Source organism: Lissotriton vulgaris, chromosome 4_1 (assembly GCF_964263255.1).
Source record: "Lissotriton vulgaris chromosome 4_1, aLisVul1.2, whole genome shotgun sequence".
Lineage (NCBI taxonomy): Eukaryota > Metazoa > Chordata > Amphibia > Caudata > Salamandridae > Lissotriton > Lissotriton vulgaris.
This window is the reverse complement of record NC_141691.1, coordinates 349,760,564-349,783,349: the sequence shown is the minus strand read 5'-3', so window position 1 is coordinate 349,783,349 and position 22,786 is coordinate 349,760,564. Positions and strand designations below refer to the sequence as shown.

The following is a 22,786-nucleotide window of genomic DNA, read 5'->3' as shown; positions in this document are numbered from 1 at the left end:
CCCCGGGGATTTAGCTAGTTTCAGCGGAGCAATCGCAGTTATGACCTCCTCTATGCGGATCACGTAATCTAAAGTGTCTGCCAATGTCTGGGTAATAGGCTCAATGGCACAGGACGCCAAATATTCCGATATTCCCCTAAAGTCCACCTCCTCCCCCCTGTACAGGCCCTGATAAAACTGTCAAAAGGAATCCACAATGAGGGCGTCCGTGGTTTGTTCGACTGCCTGAGGGTCTCTAATAGCCTGTATGGCCGTTAACTGGGCTCGTGCGTGCAATTTATGCGCCAACAGCCTTCCCCCTTTGTCCCCTCTAAGGTAAAATTTGTGACGCAAGCGTAATAAGTCGTGTGTAGCTCTATCTAAATCAAGGGGCTTCAACATGCGCCGCTTCATCTCCAGCTCCCTCCAAACTCTTGGGGCCCCCGTCCTCTTATGTATCGTGTCCAAGGCACCCACCTCCCCCTCTAGCTCAGCCCGCTTCTCTCTGCGCAGCTGCGTATACATTGCGGCAAACGCAATAAACTCACCCCGCACCACTAGCTTCAACGCCTCCAATACTGACGTTAGCGATGCACCTTCCAGGTCATTTTCTGCAAGATAGTTAGTAATAGTATTGCATATTCACGTGATTACCGATTCCGAATGAAGCAGGGAGTCACGAAGGCACCAGCCGGGTGTCGGTGGACGCGGGCCATGGGAGGTGAGTATAACCGAAATGAGGGCATGATCTGAAATCGAGCGCGGAGTAATATCCGCTCCTGATAGGTGGGGCAGAAGAGGGGACGTAGCTAAGAAATGATCTAAGCGTGCGTATGTCTTATGCGCTGCAGAATAATAGGTGTAGTCGCGCTCTAGAGGGTGTTGGACACGCCAGACATCATGTAATCCCCCTTCAGAGAGCCACTGCCTCCCCCCTTGCGACATCGCCCCTGCCTGATAAGACCTCTATTCAGACCTGTCCATTCCCGAGTCCATTACAACATTCAAATCCCCACCCACGAGAATCGAAGCATCAGGGGACACTAAAGCGTCAGCAAGGGCCATCCTCAGAAAAGGCTCTTGTCGTTCGTTTGGGGCATACAACGACCCAATAATTAGCTGCGTCTTCCCCCATTGGATGCGAACCGCTAAAACCTACCCTTAATGTCAGCAACCTGGGAAATTACTTTACAGTGTGTGTGCGTGCAAAAGAGGATTGCTACCCCATGTTTCTTGGCCGGGCCTGAGGACCATAGTTGAAGGGGAACCGCTTATCCCTTATCCGCGTAACATCCTTGGAGAGAAGATGCATCTCAAGGAGCAGGCATACATCCCCCCGCATTCTCCAAGAGAGATAGGATTGCTGAGCGCTCAACAGGGTTATTTAAGCCCCTAACATTCAAGCTCACAATCTCTACCCATACCACCCACAGGAGAGGGAAGAGCTAAAGCATTTGACTGTGCCACCACTTCCAAGTGGACAAGAACACACCAACTGTGGCCCGGATCTTCTGCAGACCCTTTGGAGAACTGATGCGGAGCCCCAAAAACAACCCCAAAACCCCAGCAAAACCCCAAGGCCCAAACCCCCACACACAAAGACCCAGAAGAGTAGAAGACTCAAACATTGCCCAGAGTGAAAACAGTCCGTCATACAGGCCCAACTAGCAGAGGAACATGACACCATCATTTCACACTACAGGCCCTGATACAGGACACCTTCCTCTACAGTAACAAAGAGAATCAGCAAATCCTCATCAGGGATCAGCCTGCCTCCAGCGCCAGACAAAGACCCAACCGTTGCCAGCTTTGCAGGCCTCAAGAGGCCCCAGAGTTATCAGTCCCAAGTGCCACAGAGGTGACAGCAGCCTCTGTCTCCAATTGACTTGCCGATACATCTGGCTTCGCAGGCGGAGGTGTCCTTCCCACAAGCTGCCAGTCAGTGGAGCGCTTGCACTGCCTGGCAGTCGACCCGGCACCTCTAGGCAGGGGTTCGGACCATTCCAGTCCCAGGACCTCAAAGGCATCATCCAGGAAGCAAATTTGAAGAAGCCTGCCCTTGTGCTTCAATATAAGTCGAAATGGATGACCCCACGAGTAGGGGATGCCTTGCTCACGGAGATGATTAGTGATGGGCTTAAAGCTCCAACGCTTGACAAGGGTAGAGGCCGCCAAGTCCTGGAAGAGCGCTGGCTTATGGCCGCGGAAATTTATTGGATTAAGTTCTTGGGCCTTCCGGAGTATCCTCTCTTTAGTCTGGAAATCGTGGACACACACTAATATGTCCGGAGGAGGGGCCTTGGCACCGCACGGCAATCCCACGCGGTGTACGCGGTCCATCTTGATTTCTTGGCCCTCCTCATCGTCAAGGATCTGCCGGAAGAGCGCACCAACATACTCGCGCAGATCATCCCGTTCCCCCTTCCACGGAACCGCCTGGATCCTAATATTGTTCCGCCGAGACCGATTCTCCAGGTCCTCGGCGTGGGCCTGATGGTCTAGGTTCAGTTCCGTGAGGCGTAGGACATTTTGTTGGAGCTGATGGATTTCATCCGCAGTTCCCAGGTAAGTATGGGCGGAAAATCCGTTCCGCTCGCGGATTTTCGGTAAATTCGCAATCCGCGAGATTCGCGAATTTCCCGCAAAATCCGCAAATCCGCGAGCAGCGGATTTTATGGCTTGCTCGCACTGTTCGCGTGAGTTCGCGGCTTCCCAGTTCAACTTCGCGCCCCGCGAATAAGCGCTAAATTGCAGAAATACTATCTTAGCAAAACTGAAACTACTTACCAGGTTCAAAAGTTTAAGCTCATCATTAGTAGCCATTTCCTGTAGTGCTTCCTGAGGGGCCCCTCCAGAGTTCAGTTGCCTACTTGCAACTATTATGTGACCCTGCTCTGACCCTCAGAATAGTTACACATATGCCACAAAGGTCCTGAATTACAGCTAAGTGAGACAAGCAGGAGCCAGGCTGGAAGTTCAAATCCAGTGACACATTAATCAGCCCCTAATTCATTATTGTCAGTTGGGGCAGGGCAGGTGTTGTAACTAATTTTGCAACAATGAAAGCACTTAGCAAGTGCAAAAGATCACTAATCAGGAAGCACTAAGGAAGCAGGTGCCAGCTAAAAAAATATTCTGTGACACATTAATCTGTGATGAAAGAGGGTGGCATGGGTGGGCCAGAGGGTGGCATGAGTAGTCAGAGAGTGGCAGTGGTGACAGAGTGTCCCAAACAGGCTGGACACGTAGAAACAACAAGTTCGCAAAACTTGCGACCCGACAGGTAAGTTCGCGTTTGCGAAATTGTACAAAAACCCTCGCGAACTGGCAGAAACCCGCGCGAACACAAAAAAAAATCCGCAAATTCGCGGATTGAGAGTTCACAACACAAAATTCGCGAACGCGAGATTTGCAAAATTCGCCCATCTCGCGCAGGTCGGAGGAGAGCTGTGAGCGAAGCTCCAAAATATCCTCTTTTATGGCTTTTGTAGTTCTAGCATGAAAGCTTTGGTTGCCAGGAGCTCGTCCGCAGGGCGCGAGATTTTGGCATCCAATGGGGAGGCAGCCTCGCCCGTCATCTTCTGGAGCGAGTCTTTTGGGGGTTTCTCCTTACGGCTCCTGGCGGATGACATCGTTCCTCAAACCAGGGCACAAGGACAGCAGTCGACGCCAAGGTGTGATCAGGCCACGGAGGGCCCAGCTAGAACCTCTGCACGGCGGGGCACGAGCGCCAACCCAGTCAGTATCACCCCGCAACACCACTCCTTGCTGCCTGTGTAGATAGTCAGGAGAAAGAAAGGCACAGTAAGGGCCGGCCCTTACCCAGTCTACCGGAGGTGCCACCCAGTCCAGAACCAGCGCGGCGACCCAGCAAGGATGGAAGGACACAAGCGAAGGACCCGGCCGCACGAGCAGCAAAGAGGCAAAGAAAGAGGGGCTCTCCACGCCACCCCAAAAGAATCTCACAGCCCCACCAGCTCCTGGCGCAGGGCCGCACCACACCGCCGCCGTCCGCTGAAGCATGGACCGGGTAGACGGCCATAGCTCTCCACAGACCGCCCTCCTCTAGGCCCAACAAAGGCTGCACTCTGGGCCTCCCTCAAGACGTAGATCCCCGCCTTATACGTCCTTAGCTCGCCTCCATAGCAAGTCCCAAGCACCAATGCGGAGGTATCGCCTGCCGACCCACAGGCCGATGGTAGGCCTCTCACTCCCCGCCAACTCCCAGGAACACTGACGGAGACACCATGCGGTCACCACTCCCAAGGCGTAGGAACCCCTTCTCCCAGCACTAAAGAGGGCACACGGGATAGCGCAGTCACCAGCGCCACTGCATAGGGAGGAACGAGGCACCTCTCATCCACTGTCTGCTAAGCCTCCTGCCGACCCGCGGACTGATAGCACAGCCCCACACCAGCAGCTCCCGCACTCCACCACCACGCGGGTCACCAGGCCCCTGCTCCTCGACTCAGTCCACCGCTCCTCTGGGCCATCTGTTGTTCACGGGGGGGGGGGGGTACACCAGCCGCCGCCGCACCAGGCCGCCTCACACCAGTCCGGGGTTGCTGGAGATCACCGCTGCGTCCCGGCCCCGTTCACAGCTGCGCAGATCACCGGGCCCCTGAGCAGGAGAAATGGCGGCTGCACTAGGCCACACCTCACAGGGCGCAGCCACCCAAGATTTCCGCCTTGTCATGGTCCCACTTGCCGATCACATTGCAGATTTTTTTGAGTGGTTACAGTCCGGGAGGGCCCACCAGCTACCACCTCACAAGGCAGCCCCCCACCAGGCCTCATCTGCCAGGGAGCACCGCCGCGCCCGGTTCCCCATCACCACTGGTCAGCGTACTGGGCCTCAAAGCAGGACCGAGAGCACAGCCCCACACCACCCGCTCCTGCACTCCTCAACTCGCGGGACACCAGGCTCCCGGTTCTTGACTCAGTCTACCGCTCCTCCGGGGCACCTGTTGTACACGGGGGGTCCTCCAGCCGCCACCGCACCAGGCCAACTCACACCAGGTCCGGGTTGCTTGAAATCGCCGCTGCGCCCGGGCCCCGCTCACGTCTGCTCGAATCACTGGACCCCAGAGCGGGAGAAATGGTGACTGCACTAGGCCGCACCACACAGGGCGCAGCTACCAGGGATCTCCGCCGTGTCGGGACCTTTGCTCACAGTGCAGGTTTTTCAGCGCGGGTACTGTCCGGGGGGGCAGGGGGGGGGGGGGGGGAGGCCCCAGCTACCACCTCTGAGGACCGCACCTCACCAGGTCTCAGCTGCCGGGGAGCACTGACGTGCCTGAGTCTCCGTCACCACTGTTCAGCTCACTGGGCCTCGAAGCGGGAGAATGGCGGCAGCTGTCCAGGGGGGCGGCTCACCAGTCGCCGCAGCGCTAGGCCACTTCTCACCAGGTTGCGGCTGCCTGGGATCGCCACCAGACTCCATCTTTCTCTACCACCGCTTACCGTATAGGGGCTCAGTGGGGCAAAATGGCAGCCACTGTCTGGACCCGCCGCCGATCACTCCTCGTCACCGCCGCGCCCCTGGGCCAGCTGCTCAATCCCGCACTTCCCCGCAAAAGCTCCAGAAGTCGACCCTCCACCAGGGGGTCTAAGTACCTCCGTTGAGCCAGGAAGCAGGAGACCGACCTCGCAGCCCTGCGCGGTCAAGTCCACGCGGCCGAGCCGGGTCGAGTTATGCAAAGGGGCCAAAGAACCGTCCAAGCTTCCAAAAGAAGGACCCCTCCGGGTTCCGTAGCGTGAGGGTATGCTGCAGACCCCAAAGTCCACTCTGATGGGGACCAGAAGGGCCGATAAACAACTCTGAATGCTGGCGGCGCCGGAGTGACGGGGAGACACGTCCTACTCCGCCGCCATCTTCCACTTATTTCTTTAAACTTCATATCTCGACTTGTATTTATTGGATTTTTGTCATGTTGTTATTGTTGTGTTCAGAATATAATAGTGTATGTTTCTAAACCTGAGTGGTTTATTTTGTGGTGTATTCATTGTGTTACTAAGCGTGTGTGTGCATGTACTTGTGTGTGATGCAAGAATACTTTACACATTGCCTCTTTAGATAAGCCTGAGTGCTAGGTGTCAAGCTCCCAGAGGGTGAGCACAGGTAATGTCTTAGTGTTTATCTAGCTTACCCTGACTAGTGTGGTGGTTCCTGCTAGGACAGGGTGTATACCTTTGCCAACCAGAAACACTATTTCTAACAGTAGGGCAGTTAGCAAATTTGCTATGCTGCGTTGCCCGAACAAGAGAGAGTTGAAAAGCAACATGTCTACTAAGATATGGTTCTCTTCAGCTCTCTCAATGCGCCAGAGCAATTGTAGCTGCCTAGCACCAATGCACGCACTTGTAGCACTAAGCTTGTATGCATTTGTATGGAGTCATAGTCCCTTAAACAAAAACAAAACATTTCAGGTCAGCAGACCCTTAAAGTAAACAGTACATAAACAAACAACCTTTGAATGAATATCCAAACATAATTATTTTTGTACTAACTAAATATATCAATTATTAATCTCAGAATGAACCTTAACAGTTAGTAAACCCTACACTTATGTTGTACATGTATATTATGTTTTCTGTTGACGATTCAAAGTGGTTTGTGCTTTATACTGGTTACTAACTGCTAACTTTTCTGTAGATGAATTTGTGGGAGGCGATATTCATAACATTAATTATGCAATTTTACATTTTGGCTGTTTAGTAAATGCTAGATTTACAAATGTGTGCCTTGCACATTTCTCTTCTTAAGTGATCCAAGGCAAAAAAATCGAAAAGTTTTAAATCAAGTCCCCTCTGGCTTTGTCATTGTTAACCCAGTACTTACTCCCAGTAGAGCTTGCTTAGGAGATCCTGGGGTGGACCACTTGTGTCATTACTTATGCAGGTTACGTTTTTTCCTTTCGTGTCCAAAGTCATATTACATTCATCTATAAGAAAAGAAACGTATTATGGGTAGTTTTAAATAACAACATACAACGCAGGGGTGAAACTCAGGCCCCTGTAGCCTCTGCACCGCAAGGGTGGCCCTAAACTGTTCAGGGGGCCGCAAACGTTTTTGGAGGCCCAGAATCCAACCCAAGGCCTATGAATATGTGCGACATATGAGTCTCTGGGAACGCTATTTACATTTATCTGGGGGGAGGGGCATAATTGTGCTTTCCTGATGGACCACCAACTCTCCGCAGTGTCTAAATCCATTAAACCCTATATGTATTGATTTCATTAATCAACTTCACCTGTAGGAGTAAGTGCACTAAATAAGCACTGCACTGATAAGTCCGTATATATCTTAAACATTTAAAATAAATCTGTGCCCCCTGACAAGCACACATCTCTCTAGGACTCATTGATGGAACATCGTGATAACGTCAGGCAATATGCGGATTGTAGCACACCTAAGATGAAGCATCCAAGCTCAACAGGCAGCTATCATGGTCGGTGATATTGTGCCACTTCCATCTTTAGCTTCCACTAGCATAATCTGGGCACGTTCACCATTGAAAGCAAAGGCTTCTGAAGACTGATATTGAAACATCAACACCATAGAATGATAATATGCAACAGTGTCACCAACGGGAATCTAGAAACCATTCATGCAGTTCACATAGAAATTACTTCTGATTACTTAACTAGTTAGAAATGGCCATGGGAGTTAGGGGCATAACCTTTCAATGGTGCAGCAGGTGCAGTGGCACCAATTCTCAGGGACGTGAGTGGTCCACTACTCTTAAATTATAGCTGTTTTTTGGTACTCATTCAGGTCCTGGGAATCATTACCTCCTTGTCCCTCTTCCTCGCCACAGTAATTACTAATGAGCATCCTGCTCCCACAGAAACTCCAAGCAAAAGTTAAAATACTAGGATCCCTATCACTCCAACATGGCCCCCAGTGGCAACCACTGATCACATAAAAGGATACAAAATCACATCACGACCTTTAAACCAAAGCCGCATACATGAAGCCACAACAAAGGGCCGGGAGGGAAGGGAAACTATACTGTGGCGAGGAAGATTAGGACCCGGAGTAATGAAGATTACCGGTAACTAACCGGGGCATTACCTCCTTGTCCGTCTTCCTCACCACAGTAATTCCTAATGAGCAGATACCAAAGCAATATCAGCTTCATGGATAGGAAATACAGCCCACACAAGGAAGGCAGCACAACAATAAAAAAACATCAGCGACAACAAAGGAGAGAGATACACCCAAAGAAACCACTGAGTACAGAACCAAAGAGGCAATGGCAACAGAAGCACCAACCCCAAGTCGGTAACGAGAAAAGAAGGCATGAGGGGAAGACCAAGTGGACGACCAGCCAAACACCCAAGGAAACAACCGGAAAGGCGGACCAAGAAACCGCAACAAACCAGAAGAATGCCCCCGAAATGAACGAGAGGGAACTACCGACTGAAACAGGCACCAAAAGGAGAGATACTCAAATCCACCGGTCGAGAGCAGAAGAGATGGTAACCGACCCTTACCGTGCAGCCAAAATGACAAACCAGAGACCACCACAGAAAAATCAGCCGTGCGAGACCAAGAATACATCAAGGCACGCAACACAACCAAAAATGTGGCGGAGCGCCTTTTGGCGCGATTCGGGGAGGTCTCGGGCCTGAATGTGAATTGGGCAAAGACATGCCTCTTCCCACTCCGGAAAGCGGAGCGATGTCCCTGGGCCCACCCCAAGCTCCGTTGGGAGCCGGACTGCCTCCCTTATTTAGGGGTACACGTCTACCATGAACCCGCTGACCTGCTGGAAGGCAACGTCGGCCGCTGTCTCCGTACATTACAAGGAAATATGACCTTTTGGGCCACTCTTCCGCTGTCCGTGACAGGTCGGGTATCCCTGCTTAAAATGATAGCCCTACCGCGGTTGTTATATTTCTTTAGGACTCTCCCAGTGTGGATACCGGGAAGCGTCTTTCGCCGCCTGAAATCTCAGATGGTGTCTTTTCTGTGGGGTGCTGGTCGGCGGAGGATAGCTTTGGCGACCCTGACCCGTCCGAAGAACGAGGGCGGCCTCGCGGTTCCGGATTTTGAACTCTATTATTTAGCTGCCCAGCTACAGTTTCACGCAGGAGGTAGCAAGGGTATACCGGGGCCCGGAACAGGAGAGGGATGCTGGTACCCCCCGCCACGTACTGGCGTATATTACCTTGCAACAGAAACTCATACTCCGAGGATTATCCCAGGAGGAGCGGACGCTGAGGCTCTGTTGGAATCGCATGCAGAGGCGAACAGGCCCTGGTCATCCGTACGCGCCTGAGATTCCCCTAGGTATGTTGACAGCGTTTCCCCACGGCGGTGACTGGTCGAACCTCCAGGGCTGGGAGGAGGCTGGCCTGCAAGTGGTGGGGGACCTATACTCTGATGGGGTGCTCATGCCTTACCAGACCTTGCAGGAGCAGTACGACCTTCCGAGGGGTGATTATCTTTTGCATGCGGCCGTGGTGCGCGTGATCCAGGCGCACTGGGGGGGAAGGGCTGCTTGAACCTCCAACATCGCCTGCATGCCAATACACGATGATGGCTGCGGGGACGATCAAGGCAGTCACATGTCTGCACTCTAGACTACTCGAGGCTAATTTACAGCCCCTGACGCGTCTAAAAACCCAATGGGAGATAGATCTGCAGAAGGAAATCCCGGACACGACGTGGGCTCAATTGGTTCAGAGGGCCAGGAAGGGCACCAGAAACGCCCGCTTCCAGTTAATACACCTCTACATACTCCATAGTGCCTACCTTACCCCGCAGAAAATCTCGCGGTACTTTGGTGCCGAGGATGCAGCGTGCCCCAGATGTGCGCTATTAGGCGCAGACTTACTGCACATGTTGAGGAGCTGTCCGCACCTACAGGACTTCTGGAGGGAAGTGGGCGACACTCTGAACGAAGTCACAGACAGGGACCTACAATATGACAGTGCGACTACGATCTTACATTGGTTTCCACACACACGCACAACTAAACTGACGAGTAAATTCATAGACATGGGATTATTTATCGCAAAGAGGGAACTTACCAGGAGATGGAAGTCAAAGGCGGCGCCGACATACCGGAAGTGGCTGACCGAGTTTCAGAAATGGGCGGCAGCGGAAAGCACAATCAGATACCAACTGGCACGTCGGGGGTCAGATGAGAAAGCTCAGGAAACGGCGCTGGCATGGGAAATCTTGGTCCAAGCACTCAGGGACAATGCAGTGGAGAGTGAGGAAGAAGAGGACATAGTAGACTCCGGGGTCCAGGGGGCGGCGGTGCCGATCCCAGCACCTACCACGGGCACACACACTCCATGATTTACTCTACACTTCATAGCTTGCCCACACACTTCAATACACTACTACCGGACGCAGGCACCAGACACCACGGAACACCGAAGGGGAGGGGGGGGGAGGGAGGTGTAACACCCAAACGACGTCAGGAATTGCAATGCACACTGTTGGGATGCTGGAAGGGAGGGTTTTGTTCGAAAAAGTTAAAAGCAGATAGCGGTTGACCACTGGCAATGCCAACACTGAGGAATGAGGAGAACGAACTACTTGAGATCGACGCCACCCGGCCTCTGGGATGCGGGTTATAAAGCTGTGTACAAACTACTTAATAACACTGTGAATACTAGGGTCCCGCGCTACCAAAATTGTATATACACTGTTATGTGACTATTGGAATCTGCAATAAAAATTGTTTTACAAAAAAAAAAAACACAACCAAAAATGTGCAAAGGAGTCAACAGGTAGCAACACCCCTGCCGACAGACTAAGAAGAGCACAAGCAGGCACAAAAGAAGGAAGAGTACGCAAGAGCACCAAAACCTTCCAAACGTCAAAAACAGCAAGTCCCCGCACTCCAACTGACCAATGGAACTCTGTGCAATGCACCCACACCAACGGAAGGTCCTACAGGGAGGTGTTAACCCAGGACAAGGGGGTAGAAGGTCCAGAGACGCGAAAGACGAGCTTCCAAAAGGCCCCTAAGACACAAAAGGGAGACCAAGAAAAAGCTCCAAAGGTATCCCCCCCAAACATGGAGGGTAGAAAGGACCAAGCCCAACCAACCAACACGGACCAAGCCCAACCAACACTGACCCCCCCAAAAAAACCATCCAGGACCCAACCAGGAGCCAAATAATAGTGCAGACCCCAATAGCAAAGGAGACCCAAAGCGTAGCGAAAGACGACAAAGCAAAGGGGCACCCCCACATCGGAACAAGGCCCGCAACTCCAAATGAACAATCATTCAGGAACAGGGAACACTGCACAAGAGCCAACCCAGAAGGAACACGGACCGGAACACCGGAAGACAAACTGGAGGGTCCAACAAATGGATATGAAAAAAACGGCAACGCCAAACCTGGACGCAATGCCGCCACCAACAACAGAGGAAACCATGGGGGCGAAGCCAACCCAGAACCACCAGAGGCACCAAAGCCCCAACACACCCAAACCCCAGCGCAAGTGCCGGAAGTAGGGGAACCGGAGGAAGGCTGACAACAGGCCCCTCAGCCACTGGAAGGACAACGCATCCACCTCCAAGCCCACTAAAAAGGCACAAAAGAGGAGAAACAACGGAACATGCCAAGGACCAAAGAAGCAAAGAAGTCCACCACCCTATATACTAAACACCATAACAATGGCAGGAATACCATCTGAAGCAGATAAAAAGACCTCGCGGAGGGAAGATCCCACACAGACAGCCCATCAACACTCCCCCACTCCAGGAGAGAAACCGCAGACAGTGAGGCAAACCATGACCCCGGCCTGGAACAATGAAGTCGACAGAGGAAACTGAGGGAACAAACAACGTAACCCTCCATACAGAAAGAGGCAGAACATGACAACATGAGAGTCCGCCCAGACATCAACACGGCGAACCACCAGCAAGGCTGGTAAACCTCCAGCGATCCAACTGAACAGCCTTCAGCCCCCTGCAACGGAGAACAAGAAAGCAGAGCCCCAGACCACCAGTCCGTATCAAAGAGTCATCCTGAAAAGCCCTCCAAGGCCACAGACAGACACGCGCAGTGACCGTCCAAGAGGGAACAAACAGAAACGGATGACATCGGAACAGATGACCAACATCCAGCCACCAACACAAAACCACCCTCACCAGGGCAGACACAGGAATCCCCAGATCAAGATCCAGACCATAGGGGTGTCAATGAGAAAAACAAGGTAACTCCTCATAAGAGACAAAGGGAGAGGAGCCCAAGGCACCACCAGCAAGCAGGCGGACAGAATACCTGGACCCCCAACCAAAGTCACACTGGAGGGCAAATCCCCGACACCAGGGACCGAAAACAGGCTCCAGAGGCAAAGTCAGTGTATGACGCCCTAACACCAAACCCAGCAGCGTCCCAAGTGAGCCCCAATGTACATCTGATCCAGAGAAGGAATCAGGAAGCAAGAGAAACCATGACCCACGAGGACCAGGCAACCCTCACGGACATGGAGCATTGCCTTAGAGAAAAAAGAAGCACATTTAACCAAACAACCAGGTAAGGAAGAACGCAATCCCCCTCCCATGAAAAAGCCCAACCAGAGGTGCCAGAACCGCAGCAAAGACACGAGGGGAGGAACACAGGCCAAAAGGCAAACCAATACGAGAGGTCAAAAGGACAGGGGCATGGAGAGAAGCATCCCGCAAACCGAAGGAATCCAGAAGCCCAATGAATGAGCAGAGGCAGGAACACCTCCAAGGACACCAACTGGCATGTGACGGAACCAAAACATCAATCCAACCAAGGCAGATCCATGACCGGACATAGGCCTCCGTGAGACATCCCACCATCCACATCAGAAACCAGGGGAAATCCAACATGGACTCGGGAAACAACAGGAAGGGACGGATGCGTCGAAGAATAACCCCAAGATCCGACCCCAGCATAAAAAGACCATGCAGGTCCACAACTTTCTCCCTCACCGTGACACGGGAAGGAACTGGAACACAGCTGGCCCTCACATGAGGGGGAAGCAATTTCCGAACATGCAAGGCAGCCGCCACCACAGGAACCAACAGCTGCTCAAACAATACAAGGCAAGAACTGAGTCCAGAGAACAGGCTGCGGAAAAAGAATGACCAGCAACATCACCATGGCAAGTAGGAGCACCCCAAAAGCGTACCATCACCATGGAAACCAATGAAAAGAGCCCCAGTCCAGGAGCAGCACGCTGGAGGCATGTCACCTTATGATCTCAAGAAGCGCAGCAATTAAAGGATATGATAACTAAGAGCGTCAAAACAATTCGACAAACAGCTCAGCGGCTTACAAAACAGAAGTCCAAACTATGACGAAACCCGGGATAGAACCAGGGACCTACAAACCCACTGTCAAACCCATGCGAGCAAAACAGGGAGGCCCGAAAGCAGGGAACATCAAGTCCGCTAGAGCAGGACACAGTAACATGCAAAATGAGAGGGGCAGTCCCTCCTGGTCACCAGCGTGACCAGGAGGGAAGCCAACAACATACTGAGTATGCAGAAGCACAAGTGGAGGGAAACACCAAACCCTACAAGCACCCGCGAGGCAAGTGCTACATAATACATGCAGTATCAGAAGCGGTCACAAACGGCGAGCGAAAGCAGCCCCTCCACTTGCCCACCATAAAAAATGACCAACAGCAGGAAACCAAATGCCATGGCCACAAACAGGAAGGCATGCAGGGAAACGCACACGGGACTTACGAAAAAGAACCACCTGGGGAAACCTTCACAGATTAGGCAGGAGTCAAACACTGGCCCGTGAGGGCGGGCACCCAGGAAAACATGCTGGTACTGCTACAAGCACAATGGCGGCACCAGGATGCACCAATAAACATGCCAAGTCTGCTAGAGCAGGACTCTGCAACACGAGTAAACAATATCAGGCCCCCAGACAAGACGCAGAGTCTGCAAAGGCAAGACTCTGTCAGTAACAGAAACAGAACCGGCACTGAAAGCAAGACCCCGCTAGTCTGTTAAAGCAGGACGGGGGAATATGCATAAAGTGCCCAACAAGGGGGGATAAAAACAGAACAAATGACACTGCTTCCCCCCAAAACGGAGCTCAAGAGTCCGCTAACGCAGGACTGCCGCCCCCTTACATCAAGGCACATACCATAAGGAAAACGTCCCAGGACGGCCATCAGCACGCCCATAAAAATCATGACAGAAGCCAGAGGCAGGACGTCAACCCTCCGAATTGTTAGAGGGGAAATGCCCACATACTAACAAGCAACCCAAGAAGTGCTCCCACAGAAACTCCAAGCAAAAGTTAACATACTAGTCTCCCTATCCCTCCAACATGGTCCCCAGTGGCAACCACCAATCACATAAAAGGATACAAGATCCACATCACGACCTGTAAACCAAAGCCGCATACATGAAGCCACAACAAAGGGCCGGGAGGGAAGGGAAACTATACTGTGGCGAGGAAGACTAGGACTCGGAGTAATGAAGATTACCGGTAACTAACAGGGCCTTCTCGGTCCTTGCATTCGGACTCTTGCAGCTCTTGCTTCACGACTGATGGGAATGACCCATGAAGGCAGTCATATTGAGTATTGTTATGCTAAATGGATCACTGAGAGAATTCAATTGTGAAGGGAAGAAAGGGCAAGAGAATTGCAATATTCAGAATATAGTATGGATGGTTGAAGAAGTTCTATGGAAACACTCATTGCACTTGAGGGGAGAACTATTGACAACAGTTTTTTCTTGATATGTGATACATGGTTATCAATTTCTTGATTGTTATTGCGTCACATGGAAATCAGAAAGACGTGCATTATTTTTTAAATTAAATGTCCACACTGAAGAAAAGTATTATAAAAAAGTATATAATTGCATCATGATGAAATGTTCAGGTAAAATAGAAATCTGATTCCTCTCTTCGACTTCTTTCAATCTCGCAAAGCTCTAAATAAATATTTTTTAATGTCGCGATTTACCGGCATTTGGATTCTAAACTTCTGCTTTGTTTACATTGGTCCTTAAATTGAACCAACAGTATTTATTTCTGGTACTGCAATTGATACTGATGGATTCAAAGTATACATTATTGGGGTGTGGCTTGGAAAGCAGAGCGCATGGCTGCCTAGCTCAGTTTCTGCACTCAGCACAGACCGAAACGTGAACAAAATGAACCAATAGAGTCTGTTTCAATTCGATGCAAAGGTAGACTTTGCTATCGGAAGCCGCCCTGATTCTAAAATGTGAATTGGAATAGCTAATGGAGATGATGGAAACGAGAAACATACTTTGAAGAGGTGTCCCCCGCTACACTAACAAGATGGCGATCGTGACTGTGATGCAACTCCGGTTTCCCAACAGGGTTAAACAAGACAGTGAGACGAGTTTGCCACCACTAAGGATTCTGATTGTTGCCCCTTCAGGAATATATTCAAGATACTGCTCATTATTTAAAATATATTATCAAGTTTTACCATTAAAACTGGGAGTGCAGCAATACACTACTTGCTCACTGCTTTACTTCAAGATGGTGGCTGATACGGCGAGGAGGATAATACTATTCAAAACGACCCACATTAGCAACATCGAAAATACAGCAGGTGCATCAAGGATAAGATCTAAAGCCAACAACCCGCACAGTTGAACTGGGGATAGAGTAACTCTATCTGTAACTACTACACAGCACACCGACCACGCTTACAAAAACAAAATTGCATCTTCCACCCTGAAACGGTGTTATATATAAGTGGGGAGTTCAATTATACCTCCTGGACACCCAGCTAATACTCTCAACCTGGAATTAATGCCGATCCCAACTACTAACAAGGCCCCTCCAAAAGAATTTGATTTATTGACTTTAATGGGAAACAAAATGTCGGACACTATTCATTGATACAGAATCCTGCAGCTATCATTGTGATGAACCACCTGAGGCAATTGTCTGCTATATCCTGTGTAGGTCTCTGAGGAGCCCTGCGAACAGCTGTTTGAGCACTGACAACGCTGAGTGTACTGAAAACACAAAGAACCGTGAGCGGGATCTTGAAGAATCGGGCCTTATGGGCCTGGCGGCGCAGGGTATGCCTTAAATCGCCGAGTTCACCTGCCTTGTCGGACAGAGACACAAGACACTCTGTTAGGCGTAGAAAACCAGGTTTATTAGCTGCAGCTAAGCACAGTTGTCCCAGAAGTTCAGAGTAGGTTCTCAGGTACAGCACGGGGACATGCCGGGATGGCGCAGCCATAGCGCTCTATAAACTTCTTTATTATTATTAGGAGACTGCCACTTTATTCCGTGGCGCACAATCTTTTATAGCACACATATTTACAACGTATACTCCCAATACATAGAAGGCTAACCAATAGGAAAAGTTGGAAAACAAGCTATCAAGTGTCCCAAATACGCCCTTCTTTCAGACCCTGTGTTTCAGCCCTCCCCACAAATTAATCAGTGCTAGTGCCTACAATCCAATTTGCAGGTGGCAGGACGTATTTGTGTGCCTCAAAGGATAGTTATGTAACAATAGAATACAAGGAGAGAATAGCGAAGGCCAGTCAGATAAGATAAAGTAAGGAAAGAATAGGGGAAGCCAAACAATCAGTCGAGACAGGGATCAATCAACCTAGACATGGATTAGTGGACTCGGCCAGACCCTTACATCGGTTTCGTAAACATGGGCAGGGGGTTACTTTTTAACAGAAGAGACATGTTGCAGCTGGAAAAGGCAAAAACCCTCCGTTCGCCGTGCTGCCTGAGTGAGGGCAACACAAAATGGCGAGGAGACACAAAATGGCGGCTGAATACGGGACGAAGTCAAAAACCCCAGAACCTCAGCCCCTCCTTTTGCCATTACTCAGGCTAAACACAAAGGACACAAGTTAGTCTGAGTCGATGTCAATGGCCATGAGGTCGTCGAGCTGTTGCTGCAACATCATTTTAATGTTCTCTGTTTTCTGTGACACAGGCCTTGGGGCGCACATGGTGGCACAAAGAACGCAGATGGCAGGGCCACACTGTAAACAAAGACAACAAGGGAAAATGATGGACAGTAGTCCCCAAAACCATCCTATCACAGACCAATCTACTATGTCCTGGCGAATAGACTCGGAAGTTACATGCAATTTAGAGATGGCTTGGTATACCGTAGGGGCATTATCAGGAATATAAATGCAGCAACTAGACCCGATCAATTTACAGACTCCTCCACGATCTGCAAGTACAATATCTAGAACCATCCGGTTCTGCAAAGTCATAAAGCGGTCCGCCTGAAGTTTGGCTGTTAAATTACTCAAGGCTCCAAAAGTCACATTTATGGTAGCCTCAACACCACAAACTAACTGTCTAATGTTTCTGCTATTGGCCATTGGGCCCCAGAAAGAAAGAAACCCTTTGATGAAGTCATCTCCTTCTTGTCCTGCTGTGTCTTTGGAATCGATAACCCCTCAGCCATCTCTTTTTCTGTGATGACCTGAAGGAACAGTGTATGTCGGAGGGAGAAGAAAAGCCACATAACATGTTCCTGAAAAGTAGGTGGGAAGCCACGTGTAGGCTCTGTCGTGACAGACAAAATATGTGCCTTGAAATGCCACTAACGGTGAAGAAATCTGGGGTGAATAGATGTATAGGAACAAACATTCTTTTCCTGTTGGGTTTTAATATTTTGACCATTTATCTGTAGACATAAATTACCTCGATGAGGTACGGTCCAAATTGGTGGAGATCTCCTTTGTCTAACCTTATCTGTGAGGCTAGTAACGTAACGCGTCACGTTCCAACCATCATATGCTCGTTTCTCATCAAAGGGAATCTTACCAATCTCTGCAATTCTAGCCATGACCACTATTCCCTTTATCAAAGAACTATGACTAAAATCTGCTCAACCACCATACGGACCACCAGGAGGATATAGAAGTTGATTCTGGTATACATTGGAAAACATGGCAAAATAGGCCCAAGTGGAACCTTCGTGAGAAAACGGAAGGACTAAATATGGCATCCCTCTCTGTGATATGGGGCATGAGTCCACAAATCCAACAGTCAGTAGTATTGACTACCAGTTGATGCTGATGCAACAGCTGGATGAATGAATTGTTAAAGTATTCTGTTCTAATTTGCTCTGGGAGTGTATGGAACTGATGCGGGGAGGCAGTAGTAGAAAAAGGCAGAGAAACAGAAGTAGGAACAGGTGCTTGCTGCATAGTGTGAACAACCCAAACCACACAAGCCAATAAAATACATGAACATATTAAAATGCACAAGGTTACGCCACATGGACTAAACAACAATTTCTTATATTTACTTTTCATTTCTTGCTTTTTATCATTCTTTTCCAATTTAATATCCATTCTCTAAAGCGTTGCTCACGGTAATCTTCCTAGATCACTTAGTTGTGGTTAATAACCGTCCTATGACACTGCAAGTCCTGCAGACCTACTGTCACTACTCAGGTCACAGCCTAAGACTCCTACCGTGACCCTGCAACTTGATGGATAGTGAAAAGAAATGTCTCTCAAAAATATAACCAGAAAAAGAAAAGAGAAAAAGTTCAATTGTTCTTAATCAGTCTAGGTCTTAGGTTGTACCGGATCTTGACAGGTACCGTTTTCTCTCGAAACAGTCTGAGTTTGTTGTGTTCAATCGCAAATGTGATGGTACAGCTTCTTGCAACACGTCGTTGTCTTCTTTTTCAGACCTTGTCCGATCCAGAAGTGCACTACTGAAAGGTACCAACCGTGGGACCCTTTCTCTCTCACTATCACCTGCACCCTTGCGGACCCACTGGTCAAAAGGCAAAGGCAAAGGTACCCTTTTGCATTGCACGCCATGGATCCAATTCTTCTTTCCGACGACCTTTACTGCTGTACGTGTCACTAGAAGAACTTGCCGAGGCGGCCCCCAACAAGGTTCCAAATTCTTTTTCCGCTGAAAATTCTTCAGGCAAACCCAGTCTCCGGGTTGGATGGAATAACCTGGATCTGCGAGGCCTCCGGCAAAGCGTTTTGAACCAGTTGGTGAAGAACACGCAATTTAGTGGTGAGGTCATGTAAGTAGTCAATCAACATAGGATACGGAATGTCAGAGTACTTTTTAGGTCGAGGGACTCCCCAGACGTTAGCTGGGCGCCCAAAAACGACCTCTTATGGGCTGAGTCCCAAGCGAGAATGTACAGCTGTTCTCGTAGATAAGAGTGCCAAAGGTAAAGAATCGGGCCAAGCAAGACCTGTGCTGGCCTGAATCTTTGCCAGTTTGAGCTTGAGAGTGCCATTATAGCACTCTACCAAACCTGCTGCCTGAGGGTGGTTTGCAGCTTGGAATTTCTGCCTAATACCAGGACCCGCACACACCTTCTGCATAATTTGGCCAACAAATTCACTTCCATTGTCATTCCAGACAATTCGTGGCAATCCAAACCTCGGGAAGAATTCCTTCAAAAGGACTTTGGCAGTGGACAAAGCAGTATTGTCCTTTATGGGGTAGGCCTCTATCCATCTGGAAAAGGTACAGACCACCACCAGAACATACTTAAGGTTGGTACAACGTTCCATATGAATGTAATCAATTTGTAATACCTCAAAGGGATAAGTAGGGGGGAGTAAAATGACCTGCCGGAGTTGGGGTTCCCTTTTCTGGATTATGCATCAAACAAACGATACAATGTTTCACCACATTTTCTGTACATTTAGGGATTCCTTCATTCTGCCATACTGGAGCCAGAAGTTTGCATATCCCTTTCGCACTGATGTGGGCTGGACCATGCGCCATTGTAACTACAGGCAGTACATAGGCGTCTGGTAACAGCCAACGCTGATGTTCTGACAATTCCATCCAACACCCTGTTGCGTCCAACATTCCCGTACTTTCCCTCCACTTACTCAATTCCTTCTCTGTAGCCTCTTCTTGAATCATTCTCACACTTTCTATTGTGTCCTCACACATTCCTCCTTCTCTGACCCATCTTGTAGGGCCTGCAACACACATGCGACTTGTAGCATCTCTCGCTGTTTCTTTCGCTACCTCGTCTGCAAAAGCATTCCCGCAACCCACATCAGTGATCCTTTCATTTGCACTACACTTCACTATTGCTTTTTGGGTAGGCAAAGCAAGTGATTCGAGAAGGTCAGTTACCAACTGCACATGCTGTATCTTAGTCCCATGGGAAGTAAAGAATCCTCTTTCCTTCCACAAACGACCGAAACTATGAGCCAATCCAAAGGCCTATTGGCTATCGGTGTAAACATTCACTCTCTTTCCCTTAGCCAACACACACGCTCTCGTCAGGGCAATCTGCTCAGCTGCTTGGGCTGAATTCTGTGTAATGCGTGCTGTCTCCACTACTGTATACAAGGTGGTAACAGCATAGGCCGCAGTCGTCTCGCCACTGGGAAGCTTGAAACTAGACCCATCCACCGATAGGATCCCATCCGGGTCCACGAGTGGTGTATCTTTTAAGTCTATTCTGCCTTTCGTTTCCTCCTCTGTACGGAGAAAACAATCATGCTGTTCTTGGGTGTCTTTCTCTTCTGGAATGGGTAACAGTGTTGCTGGATTTACACCGCTTGATGTGTATATGACTAGCCAGGAGCGTCAGCTCGTACCCAGACAAGCGGGCACTCGTGAGATGTTGTGTTTTCGTTCTGTTCAAAAGAGTATCCACTGCATGTGGTACCATAACAACAAGAGTGTTATCCAGTACCAATCCAGCAGATTGACGAATGGAGATAGCTGCTGATTCTGTAGCTTTGAGATAACTAGGCAATGCCTAGGCTACTGGATCCAATGTAGCCGAAAAGTAGGCACATGGCCGCGGTTTGTCTCCAAATTGTTGCGTTAAAACTGACAACACGCAACCTTCTCTTTCATGAACGTAGAGTGTGAAAGGCTTACTGTAATCCGGGGTACCTAACACAGGGGCAGAACCAAGGCAGCACGTAAGTCAGAAAAACTCTGACATTTGACAGTCCAAGGAAGAGTTTGGGGTGTGTCTTTCAGAGTAAGTGCAAGCAGAGGTTTAGTCAACAAAGAAAAATTTGGAATCCATTGTCTACAATAAGAGGTAATGCCCAGAAAGGCACGCACCTCCCTTTGTGTGGATGGCACAGACATTTGTGCGATTGCTTGAATACGTTCTGGAGTCAATCGCCTTCCCTCCTTCGATAAGAGATGACCTAAGTAGGTAACCTCTTGGCGGCAATATTGTAGTTTAGAGGGTGACACCTTGTGATGCAGGTCAGACAAATGGCGCAACAGCGAAACAGTCACATTCTCATAAACATCCTCTGAATCAGCAGCAACTAACAAATCGTCCACATACTGAAATACAAGTGAAAGCATCAAGCTGTGATTTCAAAGTGAGGTTCCGTGACAATTGTAAGTGGTGTTTTTCGACTCGCACGAATATGGTCGAGTCTGGTATCTATGAACCGCAAATGACGAGTTTAGTAAGTGTGCGCAGTTTCGCTGTGCTAACTTAAACCGTTCGTTTGTTATGTGGGTTTTTCATCTGTACCCACGGGTTCCATCTTAGATACGGCATCCATTTTGTCTCTTGCCCTCAAGTAGCCAGCGAACGGACGTTGTCCGCTTCGCGACCCTGGGACTCCCAAGATATTTGCGGAAGACACATGTTCTTTGTAAGTGTCTTTATGACGAGGGGGATGCTACTGTAAGGCAGATGGCGCCGCTCGAGGCTCATCTTGCCGCACGGGCTTATTGTCTCAGCCGTGCATCTCATTAGGCACGTCCCTTTGATGCCTGTATCTCGTGTTTCCCGATACCTCCCCTTTTACACCCTTTCCGATCTCCCCACTGTCTCCGTCTTCCTCTGCACCTGTCTTCGTTCCTATTTCGATCTATTTTACTGCTGATTGGAATTTGCTAATGGTGGGAAGATGGTTTTTACAGTTGGGAACCGCCAAATGTTTCCGCACTTATGCTCCGGACCTTGTGTGTTTCAAAGTGACCAAAGCGACCCCTCTGGGGGATAATTGTGGGAACCGGGTTGTAAACTTTTGTGTATCATGTTATCCTATGGGTAAAAACTGTATAAAAGGAGCGATCCACAGAACCAATTTGAAGCAGTCTCCCCAAGTTGCACGCTGTGTACTTGTCGTGATCTCTGTGTTCCCTGCAGCAAATAAACCTTGAATCTTTGACGTCGAAGGAAGTGTCCCGTGTCTCTGTGACTTGTACGCCGGAGCAGGTTACCCACGAAGGTTTCAGGTGTTGTGCCCTGGCACCGCTGGTTCTTAGAGAACCCAGTCCTTCAAAAGCCTGACTATAAATGGGACTCACAATCGCCTTGAGGTGTACGTTTGAATCGGAAACTTTGGCCTCCGAGAGAGAAGCCAAAAATATCCCTACTCTCCTAAGCAATAAGAATGCTGAAGAAAGCATTTTTGAGATCAATAACTGAGAACCAGGCTGCTGAAGCAGGTATCATTGTGAGCAAGGCAGTGATATCTGGGACAACAGGAAACTGTGAGCTGTGAACTGCTAAGAACAATGAGCGAGCCTTACCACAGACTCAACACAAACTATAATAATCTACCATTTTAGTAAGTTCGTCCATCACCCCTTACAGCCAAAATATACCAATCAGTGCATAATAACCAGAGGTCCTTGACAACGAAAGGGAAATTCATCCGTCATTGGCAGCAAATGTATGTTGAAGATCCTTGTGGGAGGCTTCCCACTGAACAATTTAACATAAGCAATCACCATAAAGGAAAAGGGGGTCCCAAAACATCTATGTAACACCACGGTATTCAAAACCCTTGCACCTACAGGCGGAACCTTTAACTCACCTCAGGTACCTCTGATCAGCGCGTTCTAATATCGGTGC

At 49.5% G+C, this 22,786-nt stretch overlaps 1 protein-coding gene across 1 annotated transcript in view; it reads right to left on the bottom strand.

Moving 5' to 3' along the window:
* The window catches only part of LOC147718738 (sodium- and chloride-dependent neutral and basic amino acid transporter B(0+)-like), a 1,096,946-nt gene that overhangs the window by 881,219 nt on the left and 192,941 nt on the right, over nucleotides 1-22,786 (bottom strand). The window contains exon 5 of the mRNA XM_086966772.1: nucleotides 6,821-6,923. Coding sequence (XP_086822898.1) covers nucleotides 6,821-6,923 — 103 coding nt within the window. The remainder of the gene's footprint in view (nucleotides 1-6,820; nucleotides 6,924-22,786) is intronic.